This window comes from Syngnathoides biaculeatus, chromosome 9 (genome assembly GCF_019802595.1).
Source record: "Syngnathoides biaculeatus isolate LvHL_M chromosome 9, ASM1980259v1, whole genome shotgun sequence".
NCBI lineage: Eukaryota > Metazoa > Chordata > Actinopteri > Syngnathiformes > Syngnathidae > Syngnathoides > Syngnathoides biaculeatus.
Genome location: NC_084648.1, coordinates 4,228,368 through 4,252,144, shown reverse-complemented (window position 1 = coordinate 4,252,144; position 23,777 = coordinate 4,228,368). Strand labels below are relative to the sequence as shown.

At 43.7% G+C, this 23,777-nt stretch overlaps 1 protein-coding gene across 2 annotated transcripts; it reads right to left on the bottom strand.

Moving 5' to 3' along the window:
* Window positions 1-124: 124 nt before the first annotated feature.
* On the bottom strand, window positions 125-22,766 carry jupa (junction plakoglobin a). 2 transcript variants are annotated; one of them, XM_061829493.1, is made up of 16 exons: window positions 22,482-22,766; window positions 10,897-10,932; window positions 10,386-10,553; window positions 10,055-10,305; window positions 9,380-9,618; window positions 8,490-8,691; window positions 8,050-8,194; window positions 7,789-7,892; window positions 5,748-6,086; window positions 5,008-5,160; window positions 4,800-4,919; window positions 4,559-4,709; window positions 3,837-3,958; window positions 3,704-3,743; window positions 1,888-2,026; window positions 125-903 (listed from the first exon to the last, which is right to left on the bottom strand). In XM_061829493.1, the coding sequence occupies exons 2-15, from the start codon at window positions 10,907-10,909 to the stop codon at window positions 1,890-1,892; spliced, it is 2,184 nt and encodes a 727-aa protein (XP_061685477.1). In that variant the 5' UTR covers window positions 10,910-10,932; window positions 22,482-22,766; the 3' UTR covers window positions 125-903; window positions 1,888-1,889. The 2 variants fall into 2 exon arrangements, with proteins under 2 accessions (XP_061685477.1, XP_061685476.1); XM_061829492.1 differs by having other exon boundaries at window positions 22,464-22,765.
* Between the last annotated feature and the right edge of the window lie 1,011 nt (window positions 22,767-23,777).

Here is a 23,777-nt window from a genome sequence, read left to right as displayed (position 1 = left end):
CACCCCCGCGTGGCCCTAGCGTGTTCTCCTGTCAACACCATTTGACATTGTTGTTGTTGCGTCGTAGCCAATTAACAAGCTGTCAATTGAAAGCTGAAAGAAACAACAACAAAACCCGGACAGGCAGGTTTAATATATCCTTTAATTTTATTTAACAAAATTTCAGTAAAAACTCTTTGTAAGTACAAATTTCCCTGTCAGTAGTGTTTCTCCAGCTGGCGTCCCGACTATATTAAATCCACACAAAAGAAATCAGTCAATCTGTTGAACCAATGCGTCAATCAGAATTTTGACAACCAAATCCTAAATAGTTCCAGACACACACAAGCTCTTCTTTTCGGTTAAAACTGACGCGTGTTATTATTCTGGCTAAAGCAAAATATGCCACCATTTCCCAATAAAATATAAAAGAATAAAATGTGAGAAACGATAACAGGCGCGTGATTCAGCGACGTCTGCTTCCCTTTTTGCTCTCTTGCACTCGAGCACCGGATGTCCGATAGTTCGGGTTGACAGCGAGATCCTGTCAAAATGACCCTTTTGAAGGCATTAAAAAGAAAAATTGAGCGCGCTGCTGCAAGGCAGTATTGTCTTATGAAAAAAAAACAAAAACAAAAAAAAAGCAACCTATGTGATCTTCACAAAATAAGATGTCTTTGGCATAGATGACCCCCCCCAGAAGCAGAAACACACAAAACGTTAACTCCTAAGCACACGTACACGCAAATCTTAGAACCGCATGTGTGAAATTATTTGCAGCAATATTGGGATATAAAACATACGTAAGCCCTGTTAAGATTAGGAGTCCCGTACTCAATGATAATTGCATATATTACATAGAAAAAGGAATCGAGATGTTTGTTCCATTCTCGCTCGGCGGCCCACTTTTCTCCTCTCTTGGACCTGCGGAAAAAGGAAGCAGCAGGATGAGAACTAAAGATTCTGAGAAAACCTCCTTCCAGTATTTTCAGAGGTTATTTAAAAAAAAATGTCAGTGTCACCATTTGTCTTGAGAGATTTAGTTTTGTCCTAAAATGGCACAAAAATATAGTGAATGAAAATATTAATGGCGGCGTTGGTAGTTACAAACCTTTAATTTTTTTATGCCTGCGGGGTGTGGGTCCCTATCCCACAACAAGCGGGGGATTACTATAAATTCTGTACTACTAATACTGTAAATTCAAGGTTACACACAGTAAATACCATAATTCCCGGCCTAAAGGAAATGCCCTTTGCTACAGACATAGGTCGCGGCCGTGCAAAAGCCAGAAGTGCCCACATTGAAGCATGAGATATTTACAAAGATGGTACACATAGTTTAACGCTAATGCTATTGCTGCGCTAACGCCGCTGTAACAGGGCCGGTTAAAAAAAAAAAACAAAACATGCTGGTCAAAATCACTGAGACAAAGCAGTAACACGCTTGCGCAGCGCTAACAGGGCCAGACCGGTAAAAGTGACTTCCTCGGCACATATATTCCACCGGTCTCACTCTTCCCTTTTCCGCTCGAGTGCCCCCTTGCACGCGTTAGAAAATGTGCATCGAAAGCGTGTGAAAAAAGTTACGGCTTATAGGCTGAAAATTACAGTAGATATTATGTATGCTGTAATTTTTCTTCTTGACCTGTTATGTATTTTAACCGATGAATATCAGAGTTCTCATTAAGATTTGGGAATTGTTTCAAATTGTGCAAAAAGTTTTAACACGTCTAATGTTTTTATTCTGTTATGTTTCATTCCTAACGTTGTCACATTTTGACTTATCAAGCGATTATATTATCTAACTGATATGCTCGGTACACGTGTGCAATAAAGCTGCGCTGTTAAAAGTCCATAATGACAAGTCCCTTTATGGCTTGCGGTTTCACGTTCCGAAGGTGTGCTCACCTTTAATAAGGCTCAAACTGTTGTTGTCTGTCGTAGGTCATGTTGGGCACGAAATCGTCATGAATCATGTTGCCGTCCACGACGTCCATGGGAATGTCACCCGGGTAGCCGCCGAAGTTTTGGAAAGTAGAGTCCAGCTCTATGAAGACAAGAGCACATTTTCATTTTCACCTCAAGGGACAGGATCCCGGCTTCCATCTCGATATTCACACAAAGCTGCTGCTGCTGTCGTTTTTGGGATGGTGGGAGGGCAAAAAAGTTACGTCGAAAGCGACAAATCGTCTTACTAGAGAGAAGAAAAAGGGTACTAGTACGTGGACGTCAGCATAAGATGCATATTAAGGATACGTAAAGGGGAAATCCAGTGCTTGCATTAACAGTGTATCCAATAGGTCATGTAATCTGTACCCTATTTTGACAATGTGATGTTAAAATCCTCTCTCATTTAACAGTGTTTTGAGAAGATTTTTTATCGACAATTATGAATTTTCAGGGGTGCTGCCATTTTTGCGAGTCACATGACGTACATGCGCAGATGTGACGTGTACCCTGCCGTTCCAAACGCTGGATTACATGGGACACCATGAAGCCCAGCGCTGATTTCTCCGATTTATCCTCATCGGATGAAGGAATACAGATTTGAACCTGTGGCTGTAAATGTTGAATATTTGGATTGTTCTTCGGGGGAATGACGCAGAGTCCGACTCCTCAGAGGCCTACGCGTAGGACATAAGTGCGTAAACAAAGGACCCCGGAGCTCCGGGCCGGCAGCTACGGATGGTTCTTCGGACGGGAATGACGCGGAATCCGACGAGTGAGCTCCGGTGGCGGACGGGAATGACGCGAAGTGTGAGGAGCGAACTCCGGCGGCGGGCCGCGAGCCGGGCTTCGACATCAGGGGAGGCCTTTAGCCTAGTTTCGGCATCGGGGCTGATGGCCTCCGCTACCTGGAAGCTCAGGTCGCGGCGCACCGCCGCAGCTCGCTCGTCAGACTCCGCGTCATTCCGGTCCAAAGAACCATCCGCGGCTGCTGGCCCAGAGCTTCGGGGGCCTTTGTTTATGCAATTATGTCCCGCGTGTAGCCCTCGGAGTAGTCAGACTCCACATCATTCTGCTCGAAGAACCATCCAAATATTCAACATTTACAGCCACAGGTTCAAATCTGTATGGACGTATTCCTCAGTCTTCCCGATTTCTTCATCAGATGAGGATACATCCGAGAAATCAGCGCTGGGGCATAATGTAATGGAGCCTTTGCTGTGCACTTTACATACGGGCACGTAAGTCCTGTGACTCGCGAAAATGCCAGCGCCCCTGAAATTTCGTAATTGTCAATAAAAATCTTCTCAAAACACTATTAAATGAGAGAGGATTTAACATCACATTGTCAAAATAGATGCGTCATGCAAAGCACTGGATTTCCCCTTTGATAAAGACAAACAATTTTCCATTCGCGTGCACACAATAGAGGAAAAAAGTTCAAAGTAGAAAATAATCAAGAAAAATGCGCAAGATCAAAAGAGAATAAAAAAATTAAACTGGAGTTACATGCATTGAGAGTGAGAAAACTGAACAAAAGGCTAATAAGCTAGAAACAGACAAGTGACAAAGCAACAGGAGGGAAGCAAGATGATGAGGGCTGAGTGGCCAGTTTATCATTTATTCATGACAGCGTGTTTACGGGAAGATGAGTCACCGCGCGACTGTATGTTGATGATCAAGTCAATGTGCGGTATGTGTGGGCTGCTCTTTTGCGGTCAACGCTCCGAGCCCAGGAATGTGTCGGAAAGCGCACATTCCGGTCACACGTTCTTACCGTCTTGGTAGGGCGCTTCCATGGCGACGCTGTTGTGGGCCTGCGGAGAGGTCACGCAAGGTCAGGTAAGATGAGAGTGTTCCACATGTCCAGCCTTTTGCGTTTGTGGCGGCGGAGGGAGCTCGACACTCACCATCTCCCAGGCGGCGGGGTCGTTCTTGAAAATGGAGTGCGTGAGCTCCCTGGAAACTCGCTTCTTGTGCTCGGCGCTCTTATCCTCGGAAATGCGGAAGAGGACCGCGGCGGCGTACGTGGCTGATGAGGAAATCCAAGGAGACGGGATAAAAGTCACAGTCTGGTCTCTTTGGGAACACTTACTGTCAGGAGACTTCAACAAGGCTTGCCTTCATTGACAGCAATAGCTTTGAAGCTGTTTTTGAGTCAAAACAAGTCGCCTCAAAAGTAGTACTAACTTCATTTGGAATTTGAATGAGAGTCAAAATGTGCCATAGGCCATCACTCATGTACACCAAAGCAGTAGTAAAGTCATAATTGCAGCAAATACTAAATCACTTCCAATCCCTTCAGACTACTCAATGTAGCCAGCACATTTGTTCATCAAGGAATGTTTTTCTTTCCAGATACAAAACCTCCAGCTCATCTGAGTTCAATATTTGACTCGGATTTTTACAGCAGTCTGAGATTACCCAAGTCACCGTATTAGGAAAAAAAAAAAAGTTAATCATCATTAGTATTGGTAGATGTTTTAACTGAGTTTGGTCAGCTTGATTGTGCACGCCTTTGCATAGCGTCTTTGCACATTATGGCGAGTCACCAAAAGCAAATGAAGGTAATGCATTGTAGGTTGAAATGAACAAATGCTACAAGGTATGCTGTTAAATGTGAGGTGTCTACCGATGCCCTCGTTGTCGGAGTGCAGCAGCTCCATCAGCGGAGAGGACGCTCCCTCGCCGTCGATGGCCTCGGCTGACTGCTTGTCCAGCGCCAGTTCGCACAGCACGCCCGCCGCCACACGCTTCACATTGTCCACTGGTGAGTAGAGGAGCTGGCGAGGGAGAGGAGATTTAGAATAACAAGATGGCGCTCCTCCCTCCCCCAGTAAAAAGAGAAAGAAAAGAGTTTTAGCCTGTGCTACCTGAACAAAGAGAGGAATGGTCTGCATGCTGGCGATCTCTGCTCTGTTGACAGGATCTCTGGCCAAGATATGCAGAGCTCCCGTACAGCCCTCCACTATTTCCTCCATCCTCACTCCATCCTGACAACACATGCGACATAAGACATTCCCCCCAGAAAAGATCTTTCCTCGTGCCCGTGGAGCAGATAGAAGTTGTTGGATGACGTACCTGGTATGTCTGCTGGGTGGACGAGCCGTGTTTCTGGGCATCCTGGTGGGCTTTGAGCAGCAGGTTGACCAGGCGGGGGATCACGCCGGCGTCCCTCAGCGGGTTCTGGTTGTCAGGGCACAGGGCCAGGTTGCGGATCAGGCCAACCACAGCCTACGGGACAGCAAAAAAGAACAAGCAAGTCACATCACCACTCACAGTTTAAAACAACAAGGGTTTAATCTTCTTTAGTGATTGAATAAAGGATTTTTTTATCTGGACCGCCATACTGCCGCCTTCTTAACTTTTTAGACCAAACCCTGAATTGGTGTACTTTCCCTTTAAATGTTTATTATTATAGATCATATACAATGATACCATATTCGGCTTAGACTGCCCCCTTTCCTTCAACTGCTTGCATCTGTGTAGAAAAGCCACTTACGAGAGCGCACCTTTGTTATGTTGACGGCGCTGACTCTGGAACAGAAAGCGAAGATGGTGATCTTGGCGAGTGACCAAGATAAGCTCAAGAAATTCAAATGACCTGACTTTAAGCGTCTCGGCAAAAAAAAAACATCTGCAGATCAGTAATGGAAGGGGGCACCGCATAGCCAATATTACATCCCAAATAGGAGAAAATGTTGGTTTGGCAAAATACAGCCGCTTTAATTCACCACTGTAATTATTTTTCAAGATTTCCTATGTAAGCAGAATTTTTTTTTCCCCCCAACTCAGCCCAAACTACCTTTCCATCACGCTACCTTAATAACCGGCCAGTAGTACGGCTGGTTGAGGAGCTTGACGATGGCCGGGATGCCGTAATGCCTCCTCACGGCGTTCTGTGCCATCTCAGCCTGCTGGTGGCGGGAAGTCAGGTGACGCAGAGCGCAAATTGCAGGTTCGGTCACATCCTCTTTCTCTCCGGCACGCAGTATGGCGTGAATCAGCGCCTCGACGCCATTGTTCTGGGTGACCAGAGTTTTATTGTAGGCGTTGTTGCACGTCAGATTGGACAGGATGCCGGTGGCGCAGGTGAGCATGTTGATGTCATCTGAGCTCAGCAGGTTGACCAAAACCTGCAGCAGGCCATCCATTCCCTCCTGAAACAGAATTTAGAATCATTGCATTAAATACAACAAAATTACAGCAGTGCTCCAGTAAGGTGCTTCGACCATACATCAATAATCTATAAACACGACAACGGCAATAAAATACACTCTTCATGTCAAAAAGATGTTATCATTTACAAAAAAAAGTGCTTTATCTCAAGGAGTATACAGAGAGTCACTTTTTTTCGGGGGAGGGGGACCTCTTTCGAAATCTACTGGACCAGGCTTTTGCTATTTTGAATGACTCTTGGCAGCTCCTTCCTGATCTTTGTCTGTGTGGTTTAACTGTTTTAAGTGTACATTGTGAGTCTAAATTTCACCATTGTCAAGTCATGGTTAGCAAGGGGGCTGAGCTGGCCCACGTCTTCATGGGGCCCCTTAGCAAAATTTTAGTTGGGGGGTTTCAAATTGTGAAGGATTGACTGATTACTAATTACTGAACTTCCCCTGGAAAAGAATAACTACACATGTTGTAGTACATAAAAAAAACAAAACACCACAAAATTGGACTAGGGTTGATTTACACAAGGCGGCACGGTGGCTCAGCTGGTAAAGCATTGGCCTCACAGTTCTGAGGTCCTGGGTTTAATCCCAGGCCTCCCTCTGTGGAGTTTGCATGTTCTCCCCGTGCCTGCGTGGGTTTTCTCTGGCCACCATTCCTCCCACGTCCCAAAAACACGCAACTTTAATTGGGGACCCTAAATTGCCCCTAGGTGTGATTGTGAGTGCGACTGTTGTTTTTTCTCCATGTGCCGTCCGATTGGCTGGCAACCAGTTCAGGGTGTACCCCGCCTCCTGCCCGTTGACAGCTGGGATAGGCTCCAGCACGGCCCGCGACCCTTGGGAGGATAAGCGGCAAAGAAAATGGACGGATGGATGATTTACAGAACATTCCAAAAAGATTAAGCGGGATACTGGGTATCATGTTGGAGAGGCCCCATAGCTCAGTGGTTAGAGCACTGGTTTGGTAAATCAGGGGTTGTGGGTTCGTATCCCACTGGGGCCTCCACTCCCTGAGAAGGGTTGCGTCAGGAAGGCCATCCGGCGTAAAAATTGTGCCAAACATATATATGCGTTCATCTGAGATGATACGCTGTGGCGACCCCGAAAGGGACAAGCCGAAAGAAATGCACACAACACACACTGGGTATCATGTTGGCCTAAACTGCAACAATATAGTGAAAGAACAAATAAAATCACTGAGGTTACGTGAAAAGAAATTATTCCATTCGATTTTAAAAATCCTCACGAAGGTAGATGGTGAGCTGCAGCGTGTCCCTGCTAAGTGCCGACGCTGCTGGATACACCCTGAACTGGTTGCCAGCCAATCGCAGGGCACATAGGAACAAACAACCATTCGCGCTCAAATTCACACCAACGGCCAATTTAGAGTCTTCCGATTAACCTTTGGAATGTGGGAGGAAACAAAGTACCTGTAGAAAATCCACGCAGGCACAAGAGAGAACATGCAAATTAAACACAGGCGAAGCCGGATTTGAGCCCAGGTCCTCAGAACAGTAAGGCAGATGTGCTAACCAGTCGTCCACTGTGACCCCTCCCCCCGAATCCCACTTATTCCAGTCCCTGGTGACTGTTCATAGTTCTTGGGGGCTGGGAAATGAGGGCGCCGAGTTTCCTTGTGCGTTGGGCTGGCTCTGAAAAGGGTAAGAATACACTCAAGGAGAACCCACACCTGCTTGGTGGCGGCATCAGACAAGTTCCTGAGTGTCCACAGGCAGTTCTGCATCAAACGCGGGGTGCTACCAGTCAGGTGTTTACCCAGAGCCTGCATCCCACCTGGAGTTAACAGAGGAGTCAGCTCATGAAACGCGTTGCCGTGCAACGTTGCGGTTGTCGAGGAGACATTAGCTTAGTCTCCACTTACAAAGAGTCGCCACACCTGCATGACTGGCTCAGGTGTGTTACGAACACTAAATAGACATTTCTCACATACCGGCCTCGACAATGGCAGGTTTGTTGCTGGGGCACACAGACAGGACTTTGAGGACACGGCTTGTGGTCCACAGCAGCTTCTCATAGTTGTAGTTCCTCATGATGTGAACAAGACCCTCGGGACCTCCGTTGGCGAGGATGATGAGCTGTGATGTAGAGAAATTAGAGAAAAATGGGATTGGGATTTTCATATGAAGAAAAATAAAACCGAGGACGACCGTATGTACAGTATACTTTGAATACTTGTCCAAGCATGCAAAACGAATTCAGATCACTCATTTCACTCTAATAACCACACCCAAACCTGACTGAACCTGAATTCTGTGCACATGCCACACCCAAATCAAACCGTGCACCCACACGTATGACAAAGTACGATAACGTATACCAGCCTTTGTACCTTGGAGACTCGCACCACGACACGCCCACACTCAAACGAACCTTGCTCTCCTGATTGCCATAAGACAACAGCTGCAAGCAGTCCGTAGTGATGGCCAAAAACTTGGGGTTGCTCTTCTTGAGGAGGGGGACCATCCTCTGCAGTCCGTCAGCCAAGCGGACAGCCATTTTGGCTCCTTCCTGGTGCAGGAGCAGGTTGTGGAGCGTTGTGATGGCATAGAAGAGCACAGATTCCATGGGGGAGCTGAGGGGGGCATCACAGAGAGAGGCAGTGCCAATAAGGAACAATTGCCCTATAAATATTTGATATCATTTGGCCACAAGCCACTGCGACAAATAGAAATCACTGTAACAAGCTGAAGATATTAAGGCAATCACCAAAGGTCCCCGTCTATCAAAAGCCATTTTTTTTATGCGTAACATTGGTCAAAATGAGTCTGCGACCTGATTTCGATGCGGATGTGTTCAGGCCCATTTTGTCAAAGATGACTATGAACATCAGATTTCATACAGCTTTTGGATATACAATGTAGAAACATCAGGGATCCAAATCAGAGCACAGCTTATTCACATTGCGAACATTGAGAAATCCAGGCGGAAAAGACCTCCAAGAATAGCTTGAAAAGGGCATTCTTGACATTTTCAACCCAAATGATCATACAAACCTAAGAAAACAACACCAAAGACTATCATAAATGAACAAATAAATGATGGCACGGGACCTTCAACAGAAAGAACACAATCATAACATCCTGCCTAGAAAATAAACATTGTGCTAGCAATGTAAAAAACAAGCAGTCTACACAAACTTTTGAATACCAAGGCTTTAAAATAAATCAATAAAAAATGGTTGGGCCGGTCCATTAAACAGTATCAGACTGCAAGTGTACGAAAGTGTAGCTGAAAGTGAGTGGCAGACATGCACTCGGTACCTGAGCATGCGGACGAGTGCAGGGATGCCACCGGACTTGAAAATGGAGAGCAGGCCCTCTCTTTTGTGGGACAGATTGTGGAGGATGCTGGCCGTGGCCCTGGCGGTCTCCATGTCATTGGTGTTCTGCATTGCCCGCACCACCGCTGACACCACCTGAGGCGACTGCATCAGCGCGTGGCGGGACGCCTCCTTGCGCGTTAGCTGGTTGACAATCTGCGCTGCCTTGCTGACAACCGCCTGATGGAAAGAGCATGAGTTCCATTGAGCAGTTGAAATAGCACATCAATTTGTCAAATTGAAACGGACTGAAACACCATTAGTCGGTTCTAGTTTTAAGGGAAAAATTAAAGAAATAGATTTGTTTTATAAAGTAATTGCTCTACTATGTGACAGTGTAGCTGAAGCTTGCTCATGCATCAAATTTTGCCCGACAACTCAAAGCCTAAAACCCAACAACAAAAAATATAAATACACACTAATTTGGTACAACTGGTAGGTTGGAGTCCTTGCAAGTCAAGGTAGGACTGCATAGTACATGCAAGGCTGTCATTTTGATGCTGTGTGAGGGAATACATTTTCAGATTTAGAATTGAATAGCCACATAAAACCTCAACTGACGGAACAACAAAACTTGAGCATAAAATGTAACGTACAAGCTGGCCACGCTATGTACCTGATCTTCATCATTGAGCAGTTTGGTGAGCTCAGGGACGGCACGTGTGGCCAGCTCAGCGTCATCTTGGTAGTTGATCAGATGAATGATCGCCGCCTTGAGCATCTGGGAGGGCTCCGCCAGTCGCTGGACATTGGTCAGCTGGGACGGATCCGTTTGGGTCGTAGTCAAGATGGTCGTGCTGTCCTCCAGAGTCTCCGGGAACATGGCAGCCCGCACCCGCTGGCCTCTGGTCAACACGTACTGGGAGTCTGGACACGAACGAACATGTTCACCCTGGAACTCCCAAAGACTCTGCACCAAATGGTGGCTCCACCTTTTGCTGTTTTACCTGGAGGTTCTGTTGTGACTGTGGTGGTCACCGTGTACTGCTTGGAGGTGCTGAAGTCCCCGTCGTCATCTCTGATAGTGTTGGCTCCAGACTGGATGCCCGAGTCGATTCCGTACCTGGTCTCCTGCCACTCCGACACCTTCGTAACCCCTCTATCGAGTTCACCTACTGTCAAAGGCAGGAGCACCCCAACATCAGGCAAAATTGTTCCCCGGTGGTTTAAATAACTTTTCAATGCCATTTATTTTATTGCAAGTAGTTGGATTTTATGTCTCTCAATTACATTACGTAGCAATCCACTAAACAGTGAACTGACATTTTACAGGAGCAGCTTCTTCTCTTATGTTCTATTAAATGAATGATAACACGACTTAGATGAAGCATCATTTATCAATAATTGATATGTGTCCTTGTCAAAGCATTGCACTAATGGAAAGATGCAAAAAAAAAAAATGAATGAAACCCCGGAGACACACAAAACAGAGGAATAATAGTTTAAAATGCCACTTACGTTGCATAGACATCGTTGCCTCCTGTCGTCACAAACCTGAAGGGAAAATAACAGGCCAAAAATAGTGGATGTTAAATGCTTGTTCTGTATGGAAAACGACACACTTCATTAACGGTTGAAAGCACACAGAGAAGAAAACAAGGTCTTGTCCCCCCAGCCCCCCAAAACAAGAGCGCATTCGAATGCTAGGAAGAGGCATCCACCCATTCCGCAAGCGACAGCAAATCATAAGGGAGTAGCAAGACGTAGGAGGGGGAAGAGATTAGAGGCTTCTGCAAATTAGGAATGCTAGCTGGCCCTGCTGACCTCTCACCTCGGGGCTCCGCCCATAAAATTGTGGGAGCAGTCTGTTGCTGACACATCGCAAACCGGAACCTGTCCTACTGGTTTTGGGGTAGAGAGAGTGTCCGTGTGTGTGTGTGTGTGCGCATGTGAATAGACAGCAAGACAAATGTGTGGTGCGAATGGCGCTTCCGACCTTATCTCGCTAATGCCTGCAAATTTATTGCTCAGAAACAAAAAAATATATACATAAAACACACAGAAAAAGCTCACAAGGCAAGTGATCCAACATCCCTGGGATGTCTTTGAAATGTACAAAGTGTGTTTTATCAGCATTCCAGATGACGTAACAGACATTAGTCAGAACATGTCTGTTGTAAAGACTTCCCGTCTTTACAAAAGAAATCACTTTTTTTTCCCCACCCAGATCCAATCATCCTTTTTGTAGCTACGTACAGTAACAGCATTATCAAATCTGCTGTAGTTACTTCTTTCTTCTTCTGTTTCTTGTTTCATCCTACTGTTTTTTTCCCATGTAAAGTCCAAACAAGAAATAGCAGGCTTGAAGGAATGTTTTCTTCCTGCCTGTTTCTGCAGCTGCGACATTATCCACCACAAAACCCTTCCTCATCACAGAAACATCTGCATTTTTAATAGCACTCTGTCTCTGACAGTTGACTGATAACACAATGCAGCCACTGTGCCGCTTAGTCCGACTCTTGAGCATTGCGTGTTAGCGTGTACAAAGAATAAAGTACTGGAAATGCTTGAATGGACAGAAAAAAACTTTGACAGGTTGGGTGTCTTCTTATGCTGGGATACAAAATGACATCGAAATGCTTCCTGCAACATAGTTAAAAATATATGAATAAAACTCAGCACCAATCATGTGTGCGATGGATAAATCTGTGCACCAATTCACACTGATTCAATCCGTGGAGAGAGTCTGAATAAGCGAGCAAATTTTGCATTCGACTCCTGGCTGTAAGTAAACAACCTTTTTTTTTCTTTTTTATTTTGTTCCTGGTATCAAACTTTACATGGCTTTTAGTCAAACTACTCCTTGTAATCATGACAATTTTTATCATTTAGAAATTGAGCGATTTGTTTTGTCTCTTCGCATCAGTTGTGTGGAAGCGTAGATCCTGCCTGACGAGGCCCCCTCGGCTTGCACCAACACGCTACACGATAAGGCAATGACGAGAGTATGTATAAATCACTCTTAGCGGGTGTGGCCGCTTGCCCATTTGGTGCTAACTGACCAAAGTCTATTTATCAACACTGATAGGCGTCCACTGAAACTATTTACTGATAAATGGCAATTGCAACACCACAACAAGTTTCCTGTAAATCCGGGCCAACATTTTGTAGTTTTTTTGTTTTCCCGAGTGAGCCAGGGGGGTTCAGTGAACTGTTGCAATGCTGCGACACGCCCCCATATCACCTCGGTAACCAAAACTGTGCATGGCCAGTGGGTCCGCTGTGGGGATTTTATCTGCTGAGCCATCTGATGGCTAAAGAAGGGCTTCCTTGCTTGTAGATAATTGGGGTTTGTTATTTGCTACCGACAAAAACTGGAGACGAGAATAACAACAGCATAAAATCCAACGTATTTACTCTTGTCCACTTCTGAGTGGACTTTTCTCTCTTCCAGTTAATAAGTGATGCATCATCTCACTCTCACTGTACATTGCTCAGTCAGCACAGTTAGCACAAACACATGCGTAACTGTACCGTAATACACAAGGCAACACTCTTTACTAGCAAGGAAAACACCCACTGTCTCGTTGAGCAATGTCCTCCATGTTCTGTACGGGACAAGGGGCTTGTTTTCGGTGCACGCATCAGTGATGTTAAGTGAAAGCTGCGGGTCAACAAGTTTCAACAGAAACGCGGGGCTTACGTCGGTCAGTGGTGCTGCTGAACCGCGACCGTGACATTCCACACAGACATAATACATTCACACTGTGCCGCGCTCGTGTTCTTCATGCTCCTCGATCCTCGCTTTTCCAAATAGATCTCGATGGCGCCTCATTAATTTATGAAGACACTTTGGTAACAGTGGAAATGCTTACAACGTGCTTAATCAAGACAAACCTATTGCTCCCCCCTTCACTCAGGCATGCTAGACAGGGAGGGAGTGTCTTCCACTCCCCAGTGGTGACAGGCTCTCAACCGGGGTGTGGCACCAGCGTGTGGGGGTGTATTTATGAAACAACTGTGAATACACCTAATACCTGACTGGAAGGAAGTCCTCATTCAAGCGCTGAAAATTAACCATGAAAGTCTCTTCACCCCCCCCCCCCCCAAAAAAAAAAAAAAAAAAAAAACCCATCAGAAAAGTCATTCCAGTGAGCCAGATTTGGACTTTGCTGGCCTAAGCGCTTCTTTCTGTCACAGCAGGAATGAATCAGCTCGGGCAGGAGGCCCAGGGGGTTGGAGATGAATGCCGCTTCTACTTCAGAGTTGATCCCAACATACATACTGCAATGATTTCCTATTAGCACTTCTCCAGCTTTGGCAAGAATGGGCAAAAATGAGACACTTAACCGTTGCCATGTCGTCCGTTCAAGCTTTTTTTTTTTTTTTTTTTTTTTCCAGCCGTTTTTTTTAGATGTGACTTTTCTAAAATTTGTATTAAGTAAAACACACTGTGAGGTGTATTGCGTGTTATTTGCTTGAGAAAGCAATTTGTGTCATGATGAAAACACAACAGGGTTTGTTTTGGCTAGCTCAGCATAAAACAAGCGAAACTAAACAAAGAATAGAAGGTGAAGCGGTTTACCCTCGACTATATTTTTAGAGGAACGAAGCCAGATTTGACATGACTTTTGATACATAAACGAAAAAATCTAGTAAAAATATAAAATGTTCTTCCTTTGAATTTTTTCATTGCATATAGAAAGATTTCTATAGCAGAAGCCAAAACTGAAGTACGGTCCAGCATGTTTTAACAAGCATGTCAGGACTGCATTCAGAGCCTCTACTCCATGATATTTGGAATTCCCTTTGTGGACTTTTTGGTGGTTGAGAAATGTTGCACCGTAGCAGCATTTGGCTGTCGTTTTTGTTTTCGGTATGAAAGCGTGCCCATACCAAACACTGCATGCACGTTCTCCACTTGTACAGATGACTGTTTTCATTCAATACGGTGTTGCTTCGGTTTCACTTTCGTTTTGAAACCGAAGCAAAACAGTTTTCATTTTCAGGCAACATTTTTGTGTAAATGTCGGAACAAAACAGTACAACTATTAACTGATCACAACAACACTAATATTAAACAATAGAGCACCTCGTTTGGTCATCGGATTTTTAACACGCTTGCTAATGTCATGGTTGGACTGACATGCAAATAAAGCAGATTATGTTACAACACATCGGTAATGCTTGCACCATCTGCACGAAAACAGATCAAGTATTAGACATATCGTCTGGCTCCACAAACACACGAAGCCCGACACGTACTGTACACACATACCGCCTGACATGCAACACGAAGACCTCTTACTTCAAACAGTTTCCGTGATGACTTCAACGCAACACCACGGTCCAGTCCCTCTTGGCATAGGTCGATTACTATGTGCATGAGCTCTCCAGAGAGGGCACATCTGAACACGCCGCAAAGCTGCCCGGTCCCAAAGGGACACAGGCCCAACTCATGCAAAACAGAAGCTCCAGCAATACAATGGACCGAGGAGGGGTTAACTGGTTAGATGTTCATTATAAATCAATATGGGAGGATGTGAAGTGATGCACAGCTAATGGATTCATTGTGGCGGGTGACAGGAAGTGGCGGTCGAAAATACCTAAAATCAGAGTTGGATCCAGGAGGAGACATCTGTTTGAAAAAGCTGTGCTTTAGCAATTGTTGATAAACGTAGGCAAAAACTATGGAGACACACTGATGGGGGACTCATGTGATTGAATTGTTTCAGAATTGCAGGCCTTTATTAAAAAAGAAAAACACTATGCTGCAGTGTTTTTGTAAATTGACTACAACAGACGTGATGGAAACCAGAAGACTGCAAAAGCGAGATGCCAAGAGCTCAGGGAAAGAATGGAAAATGACATTCTGCTGCACTGTTGTGCAACACACACATGTAATGTGTCTAAAAGTGGCAGATTTAGCAACACTCACTCCCATTCATCTGGAAATATTCCCAGCAAACGCTGTCAAGCAGAGCGCGCACGGATGAATAAAATAATCCGTCCTTTATTGTCAGTTAATTCACCGTTATTTGGAATTGGTTGACTGTGGCCGATAGAAGCGCTCCGGTGGCTGGAAAATAGTGTAGAGCGCAATGTATTGCGAATCCAAGGAAATATGAGTTGTTTCAGAGGAGGGGCTCCTCTGTTGTGCTGTATCTGATTACTTGAGGATGCGAAAGAAGAATGGAAATGGTGACAAGTTGCGGATTCGGCTTGACAAAGGACCCTGACTTGCATGAGGGTTCCCGAAACAGTCCCATACTGTATATGTACGAGGGCCTCCGTTGTGATCCATTGCGCATTTGAAAAAGGCAACGACAATAGTACTGTCAGTTCCAATAGAAATGTGACGAGTGGCCGCCATCTTTGTGGAATTTTCTAAAAATTTAAAAATAAATGTGACAATGAACACTTACAAAAACCTCTAAAACCTTCCATAAATACCCCCCCCCAAAAAAAAAGAAGTAAATGAGCTATTCTACTTCCCTCAGTGCTCGTCTCACCACTAATGCTGCATTTGCACTAGTTAAGTGGAGTTTTTAGGGGAAGTGATGCGATTTTGGTATTTTTGACTAACGACATTTGGGAATTTCAGCTGCTACAAGATATTCGTGGACGGACATTTTTTAGCTGTGATTGAGAAAGGGAGTAGCAGTCGAAATGAACTGGTGAGGAGTTATGTATGTATGTATGTGTGTATATATATAATTACTGATTCACTCTCATCCAAAGACATTTTCTGAACAGATTTTTTTTTTTTAAAAAAGTGTTACCCATAAAAACCATCTTATTTATAAAATTTCCCATTGTGCTGTATTCCCAGTAACCAACCAGATGCCATCATTTTGTGATTTTTTTTGGCCATCTTTTCACATTCCTAGCTTCAAGACTACTATTCAATGTAATTACCATTCCAGCCACATTTCCACAAAGCTCAGACCGTCTCAGTTTGCCATATAAAGTGCAAAAATTAATCGATTAATCTCCCACTAATGGATTATGAAAATCAATCAATAACTATTTTGAAAAATTGATTAATCATTTAATCAACTTAACACGGTGAAAAATCGAGATTTCAGCCTCTCTTATGGTTTTCACGATCAGGATTTTTGGGGCCAATCGCCCAGTTGAATAAAACGATAAACCATCACTGATCCGAGCACAAGATGGCGCGATGTGTTTATTTTAGTGAGTTGTTTATTTACTGTATATACTTGTGTACTGTACACAGGAGTATCTTCAAAAATATTTTACAGTCAGGTCATGTGTATTCTAATCAGTCAGCTCAAACCAACATCTCAACATGACAGAAATAATTGGTGCTAACTTACTATAATTACATTTCTTGATTGTAATAATATTAGTTCACAAACACTGAAACTTTAGAGCATGATACGACAGAATGGTAGCATGTTTACTTGCAACCGTTAGTGCTAGCACTAGCTTGTTCGGCTCGATAACTTTTTGCAGGCTTCTTCTGAGCCGTATCATATAAAAAGTATGTGAACATACCTCAAATAATCCTTGAACGAATGTCTTCTTCCGAGCATAGGTCACCAACACACCGTCAATAAACAACAATTATCAGTACAAGGATTAACGATTTTGCAACTATCTATCCATCCATCCATTTCTTCACTGCTTCTCGTCAAGAGGGTCACGGAGAGTGCCGGAGCCTATCCCAGTGGTCAACAGGCAGGAGGCGGGGTACGCCCTGAACTGGTTGCCAGCCCATTGCAGGGCACATAGAGACAAAAAGCCGCACTCACAATCACACCTAGGGGCAATTTAGACTGACCAATTAATGTTGCATGCTTTTTTTTGGAATGTGGGAGGAAACCGGAGTGCCCGGAGGAAACCCACGCAGCCACGGGGAGAACATGCAAACTCCACAAAGGCGGATCTGGGATTGAACCCGGACCTCAGAACTGTGAAGCCAACGCTTTACCATCTGAGCCACCTAGTTAATTCTTGCTTGTATGAACTATATTATCTGTGTTGGGGTGTCAGGACACGACATGGCTATTTAAGCACCCACTTGTACAATTACTAGTGATTGTTACTGCTAATTTTGGAAGCGCTGCCTGTTGCTGATTGAATAAAGATGCATTGCCGAAGAAATTTTTGGTTGTGTCAGCTCAAATTTGAGAGCAAAAAGTCAAAGTGCCTGGTATACGATAATGATGACAAGAATGCCAACGGAACTCTTATTTCATGTCTATAGAAATACTTTTCATTTAGATTAGCTACAAGGGCTGCAACGAATACTATTTCAAATACACAAAAATGCTCGCCAAATTTTTTCTGCCTCGGTGAACCGCATATTTAACTTATTCACTGCCAGCCTTCCTAGTTTGGTTGAGTTTGATACTCTGGTAGTAATTATCTATGTACGCTTTTCAGAGAGCGGGTGGAAAGGTGAAAAACAAATCTATAAAGGCGTCCATCATTTTTTATCTTGTTTTAGTTTATTTAGTCTGGTTAAAGCTAATAAACTCACAGCCACCAACATATTGTATTATTACGTCTCTTGCTAAAATGCTAGCGGCTCAAGTGAAGTTGCACAGCAGCCTCTTTAAATTAATAACTCATGTTTTTACACTTACAAGAAACACTAAGAATGGCTAGAAGGGGGAAAAAATGCTAAGTTTAAAGGCAAATCTGTTTTCTAGGCTCACTGAAACTATTCCTAGACAAGAAAACAGTTTCCTGCTCAATGTGAATTTAAGAAATAAAACAGTTGATTGTTAAAAAAAAGTAAAACAATTGGTCATTCATTTTTAAATGAAATGGCTTATTTTTTCTTGTGTCCATAATTAGACCAAACAAAGATATACTTTACCTGAATACTGTTTTTTTCCATAAGATTTTGAGAATAACACTCATATACTAAAATATTGGATATCTGCAGCCCTAATATCTTCTTTACAAAATGTGTATTCAAGGATTCTACAAGATTAAAATGTTCCATGTGGCTGGTACAGAGCAAATTGGACTGCAAAAAAATGTTTTCAGCGTCAAGAATTAAATTAAATACTGTCAAAACAAATAACATTTGAACTTTGAAGCAACACCTCTCAGGGTAAAAGGGTATCCAAGCGGGTATAATAATGTCAAATATCTAAAGTAGGATTATTTATGCATTTATTTATTTTACGTCAGGTATAAAATGCTCAATTTGAGTGACAAAAAAGGAGGAAAAATTGCAACTTTTGCAAGCAGTTATTAACAAGTGATCTCTTCTAACCAAGAGCTCAAGAAAAGAAAGTCTATTGAGCCCACGGGATTCTTTTATGCCTTTGAAGTTAAGAGAAACTGAACACTGTGTTGATGTCATGATATCAAAGGATTGTGTTCACACTAATGTTTTTTTTTTTTTTTATGTCTGTGATGTTATGGTCTGGGGATACCTGTACTGTGGGTCTGTACTCATAAAAATACTACCATACTATGGCGCTGATACCACTTCACCAGTCGGACATGTACTTTCCTGGGAGTTGCCATGTCAGCTGCGTGGTGATGAAACATTTTTAGCCAACTACAAGTTGGTCCCTACAAAATTAGTTTATTGTGCTCCCCCCCACATTCTGCTCAGCTCCAGCTGGGCCAGCCGCTGTCCTGTCACGAACTGCGTGACACGTCCCCCTCATATGGATCATCAATCTTTGCCAGATCTACTCATTTCATTTTCAACTCATCATCTCTGTTGGAAAGCAAACTGCATTCCTGTACCATTTTTATGGAAGTACTTCTTCCCAACATATGGGCTGATAACATCAGATGAATTTTAAAATTGTGTAAGCACTGGAGTAGATTCCTTGAAACATTAGTTATGACTTTCCACTTATTCGCTGGAAAGCTGACCGCTCAGCTTGCGGTGTTGCAAGTTTGTCTCCAGTACCAGGAAGCAGTGCATCATCAAATGAAAGAAATTCTACAGCATACTACCAAACTTAAATTTAGCATAAAGCACTGTCGATGGCCACTAGATTGCACCTTTATCAGCTGTAAAAGGTTCGATTGCAATTTTGCATGTGGGGCTGTTTAAATGGGTTGGTTGCAAGTCAGAAGGAAAAGAGGAGGAACAAAGTCTTTGATTGAAGACAGAGAGTTAGTGTTTTAAAGAATGGAAAAGAGTAGCAGTATTGTTCCAGTACTGCTGTCACAGTGAAAAACAACCCGGGATTCAAGTGTCTCTACTGGTTGCAACCAAAGAACCTGAAACGCTTGCGCTCACGGGCCAAGTGCGGAGGCCACAGCCATGTACTGTATACGAAACGGACCAGTACTTTCAGCTCAAACCGCCGCTGTTGTTGTGCATCAGCGTGTGGTTGCACACTGAGGCGAGCTGACAAATGATGAATTTTTCAGGGAGTATACAATCTCAAAGGGGGTTGTCTGGGAGAACGGGGTGAAAGTGTAAAGGTAATGGCAGCCTAAAGAATGCCATGTTGGAGTCCAATTCAGTTTGGCTGAAAAATCCAAAGCCTGTTCAAACCATAACAACACATAAAGTAAATAGAAATAGTTTACAGATGTGTATCCAACATATACGCAAAGACAAAAAGTTTGTAAACACCCTGAGTCATGCCATTCTGCAGGGATGACAGCCGAATTGTCCCCACCCCCCCCATTTGAGATGTTGCAATGTTTGCACATTTATTATTGAACAAGTAACTTGTCCCTGGTCATTTCAAAACCACACCCTGGTGCTGCACCCCCTCTTTCAAGAGATGAGAATGAGCAGAAACAAACGAGAAAAGACACCAGCCAAATAAAGCAATTTGGCCGATTACAAAATATTCAGAAGGAAATTTACTCCCCCCCTGGTTGGGAAAACGTACATGGTCAGTAATGAGAGCACTGATAATGTATTCATGAAGAAAACAGAAGTAGCAGATATTCCTGCTGTGCTGGCCTAATGTTCCGGTGTTTTGGACAGCGTTAACATCGCTTCAGGCACACTTCAAATCATTAACTTTACCGAGTCGTTTTTTTTTTTTTTTTTTAAAACAGATAAAGGAAATTCCCCAATGAAAATATTTTAATGCATAGGAATTCCTTCCTGGGTGAACCCTCTTTGATGCCGATCTACCCGCCTGCAGTTAAGTCAAGCATCAAGACTGTGCAGAAACTCTCTCTCTCTCTTTGTGTTCCTACTGTGTGAGAACAGAAGCAAGGTGATATGCAAACACAGAACTGGCCATGTGACATGTACACTGTTGTACGCTATTGCGCTGAGTGGCTGCAACTAAGCCCGTGGAAAGTACTCACTAAGGCACCATTGTATACCGATAAGGGAGGGGGGGAAGACACTGAATCCACGGGAAAATGAATTCTTCCAAGCAAACAAAGAGGTTAGGGCAACATGCCATACAGTATAGTAATCCCCTTTTCAAAGTGTAGACCTATTTATAAATGCAAGGATCTCGTGGCCCCTTGCTCTGCTAATGTAGGACAGTATGAGGGAATTAAGCAGGAGGGGAGAGATTAGCACGGTGCCGCCACAGCTGTATCTGTGAAATCTAAAGCAAGTCACCCCCCACTGCGCTCCCAGCACCCATCCGCCCACTTCTTTTCGGGGCAGATGGGTGTCGCTTTCAGACCGGGGGCATGTCTGGTGCACTGCTATTTGGCCAAGGGTGAGTTGAGACAACGTCATGAAATCTTATTCGAGTCTCCTTTGACAGATGGAAGAAGTTGGATACTGGATGACTTAATCGCGCATCCAAAAAGGCGGATGAGATGAAAGTCATTTTGGCTCAATGCTGATTTCAGTGGAATTACTCAAGAAGCTAAATGAAAGGAATGTGTGCTCCTGTGGCCACCGCTAAGCAAGGATTTTGGAAAAATGCCTTCTTGTCAGGCCTGGAGCAACAATATCGAGGCCAGTTTGGCAGCAGCTTGAGACGTTTGGGTGGATGGGAGTTGTAGTAAGACCGTTTAAGGGATGATTCATTATTGAGTCTCAAGCGTTGCTTGTGTGTCATTCTCCTGATAGGGAATTAGCTGATGAGGTCAAATATGACTGTGTTGGGGGAGATTTAATCTTACGGCTCCCATTATTTTCAATACAAATTAATCTCGAGAGTACTGTACTCTTCTTACCATAGCAGAACTTGGTACTTAAAATGACCATCGCACTTTCCATGAGGCCAAAACAACATGACAACGGGAAATATATTTGCTATTGTGGTTCTTCTTTTACTGAATTCTTTCACTTGAAGAGCTGGTAAATGATCAGCCTGCTGGTGTCAGTTTATCTTTTCATTATTGATGAGAGAACTTAGTGGGAACACTCGATCCCATCTACTTATTAATACCACAAACTATTAATTGGAGAAAGTCTTACTTTAGCTAATCCTGTTTTCAAATTGATAAACCAGTCCAGTTACAATACTCATTTAAAACAACAGTACTCTTTCTTAGTCTTATAATTTATCAGTTGTTTTCTTTCCTTTTTGTTCTCTTTGTTACTTTGTCGCCGTCTGTCCCCTCTCAAATCTCGTTCTGCATTTCTAATACTGTAAATACACACAACAATACAAATAACTGGGATTATATCAAATTCCCATGTTGCGCAGAAAAACTGTTCATTAAAAAAAACATACAGATCCACACACAAAAAAAGCAGCAGGACAGGTACAAGAAAAAAAAAAGTTAAACCATCTCATAATAAAACATCACATAGCTTCCAGATATTCACCTGCCTCACGAGCACACACAGACTGAACTTTGCGAGCGAGCGCTGCTAACTATTATGGAACTTTATTGACAAGTGACGTCAGTGTAACAATCGATACTGAGCCCAAACATTAAAAAAAAAAAAAGAAAAAAAAGATTCGACGGAGAGAGGTCTGTGGGACCGCAAAGAAGGAAAAAACGACGGTAAAGTGTCCGTGACTGCAGATCGAGGCATGCGGAAATGAAGGAAAGAATTCACAAACATGACATGAAACGAACAACACGGAGAAATGTTCCCACAGACGCGCAAGTCTTCGCTGCTCAGCAAGTCCTTCTCAAACGCAAACTCACAGAGACATCGGAAGGGAACTCGTCCATTTGGCGAAACTCACCTGTCGAATTTTACTCACAAGCGTTCGAGAGTATTCCAACAAAGGCTTCCCGTTTTTTGGAGGGGATATTTCGTTTCAGTACAGCACACTTGGCTCGTATCCTCAGCAACTTTCCGCCACTCTTTCTTTCTTTCTCCCTTCCTTCCAATCCGGCAGGACACACACAGCCGCTCGAAGGCAACGTCCTTCCTCCACGCCAGGCTTGGACGCACAAGAAAGTCAAAAAGCGCGTCACCTCCCTCCAGGCACACTCCGCCCACTTCGCAGCGACCCCACCCTGCTGCCTTTGCCCTTGCCGCTGCTGCAATGCACTGCGCCGCCTCCTTTGTTAAACTGGAAGTGGAGCGTTAGTAGTAGCGTACTGTATTACTGTACATAAATGACATAACAATGCGTCTTTTCATTTTTACTGCACCCGCATCCACCCCTTTCTAGTACTGTTCAGCTTTACCCTTTGAAGACGGTAAAAACGACGGTAAACCTTGCTCTTTCGTTGGAAACCTTTCTTTGTTCTCTCATCTTTGTGACATCACAACTGGTAATCAAGTAGGCTTTTGAAAAGTTGTGATGATTTGTTTCTTCAATTCAAACATGCCAGTTATGAAAAACCCAGTCACAAATGGTAAACAAGTTAAATCGGTACTGTACTTATACTTTTACCAGTGTTAATATGTATGTATATCTTTACCCATATAGCTCTTTTAAAACTCATTTATAAAGTGCTTTAGTTGACCCAAGTAGAACACAAAACATCAACAAAAATTCCCTTATGATACCAATGTTGTCGTCATATCAAAACAATAACAACAATGATAGCGAAATCCCAAGCAGGAACCCAACAATTGAGACCAAAGGGTTGATGGAGATGATAAAAAAATAAAATAAATATATATATATATATGTGTGTGTGTGTGTGTGTGTGTGTATATATATATATATATAATATATATATATATAATCCATCCATCCATTTTCTTTGCCGCTTATCCTCACGAGGGTCAGAGGGAGTGCTGCAGCCTATCCCAGCTGTCAATGGGCAGGAGGCGGGGTACACCCTGGACTGGTTGCCAGCCAATCACAGGGTACATAAGAGACAAACAGCCGCACTCACACTCACATCTAGGGGCAATTTAGAGTGTCCAATTAATGTTGCATGTTTTTGGGATGTGGGAGGGAACCGGAGTTCGCGGAGAAAACCCACGCAGGCATGGGGAGAACATGCAAACTCCACACAGGCGAGGCTGGGATTCTAACTCTATTCCTCAGAACTGTGAGGCCAACGCTTGACCAGCTGCCCCACCATGCGGCCTAGAG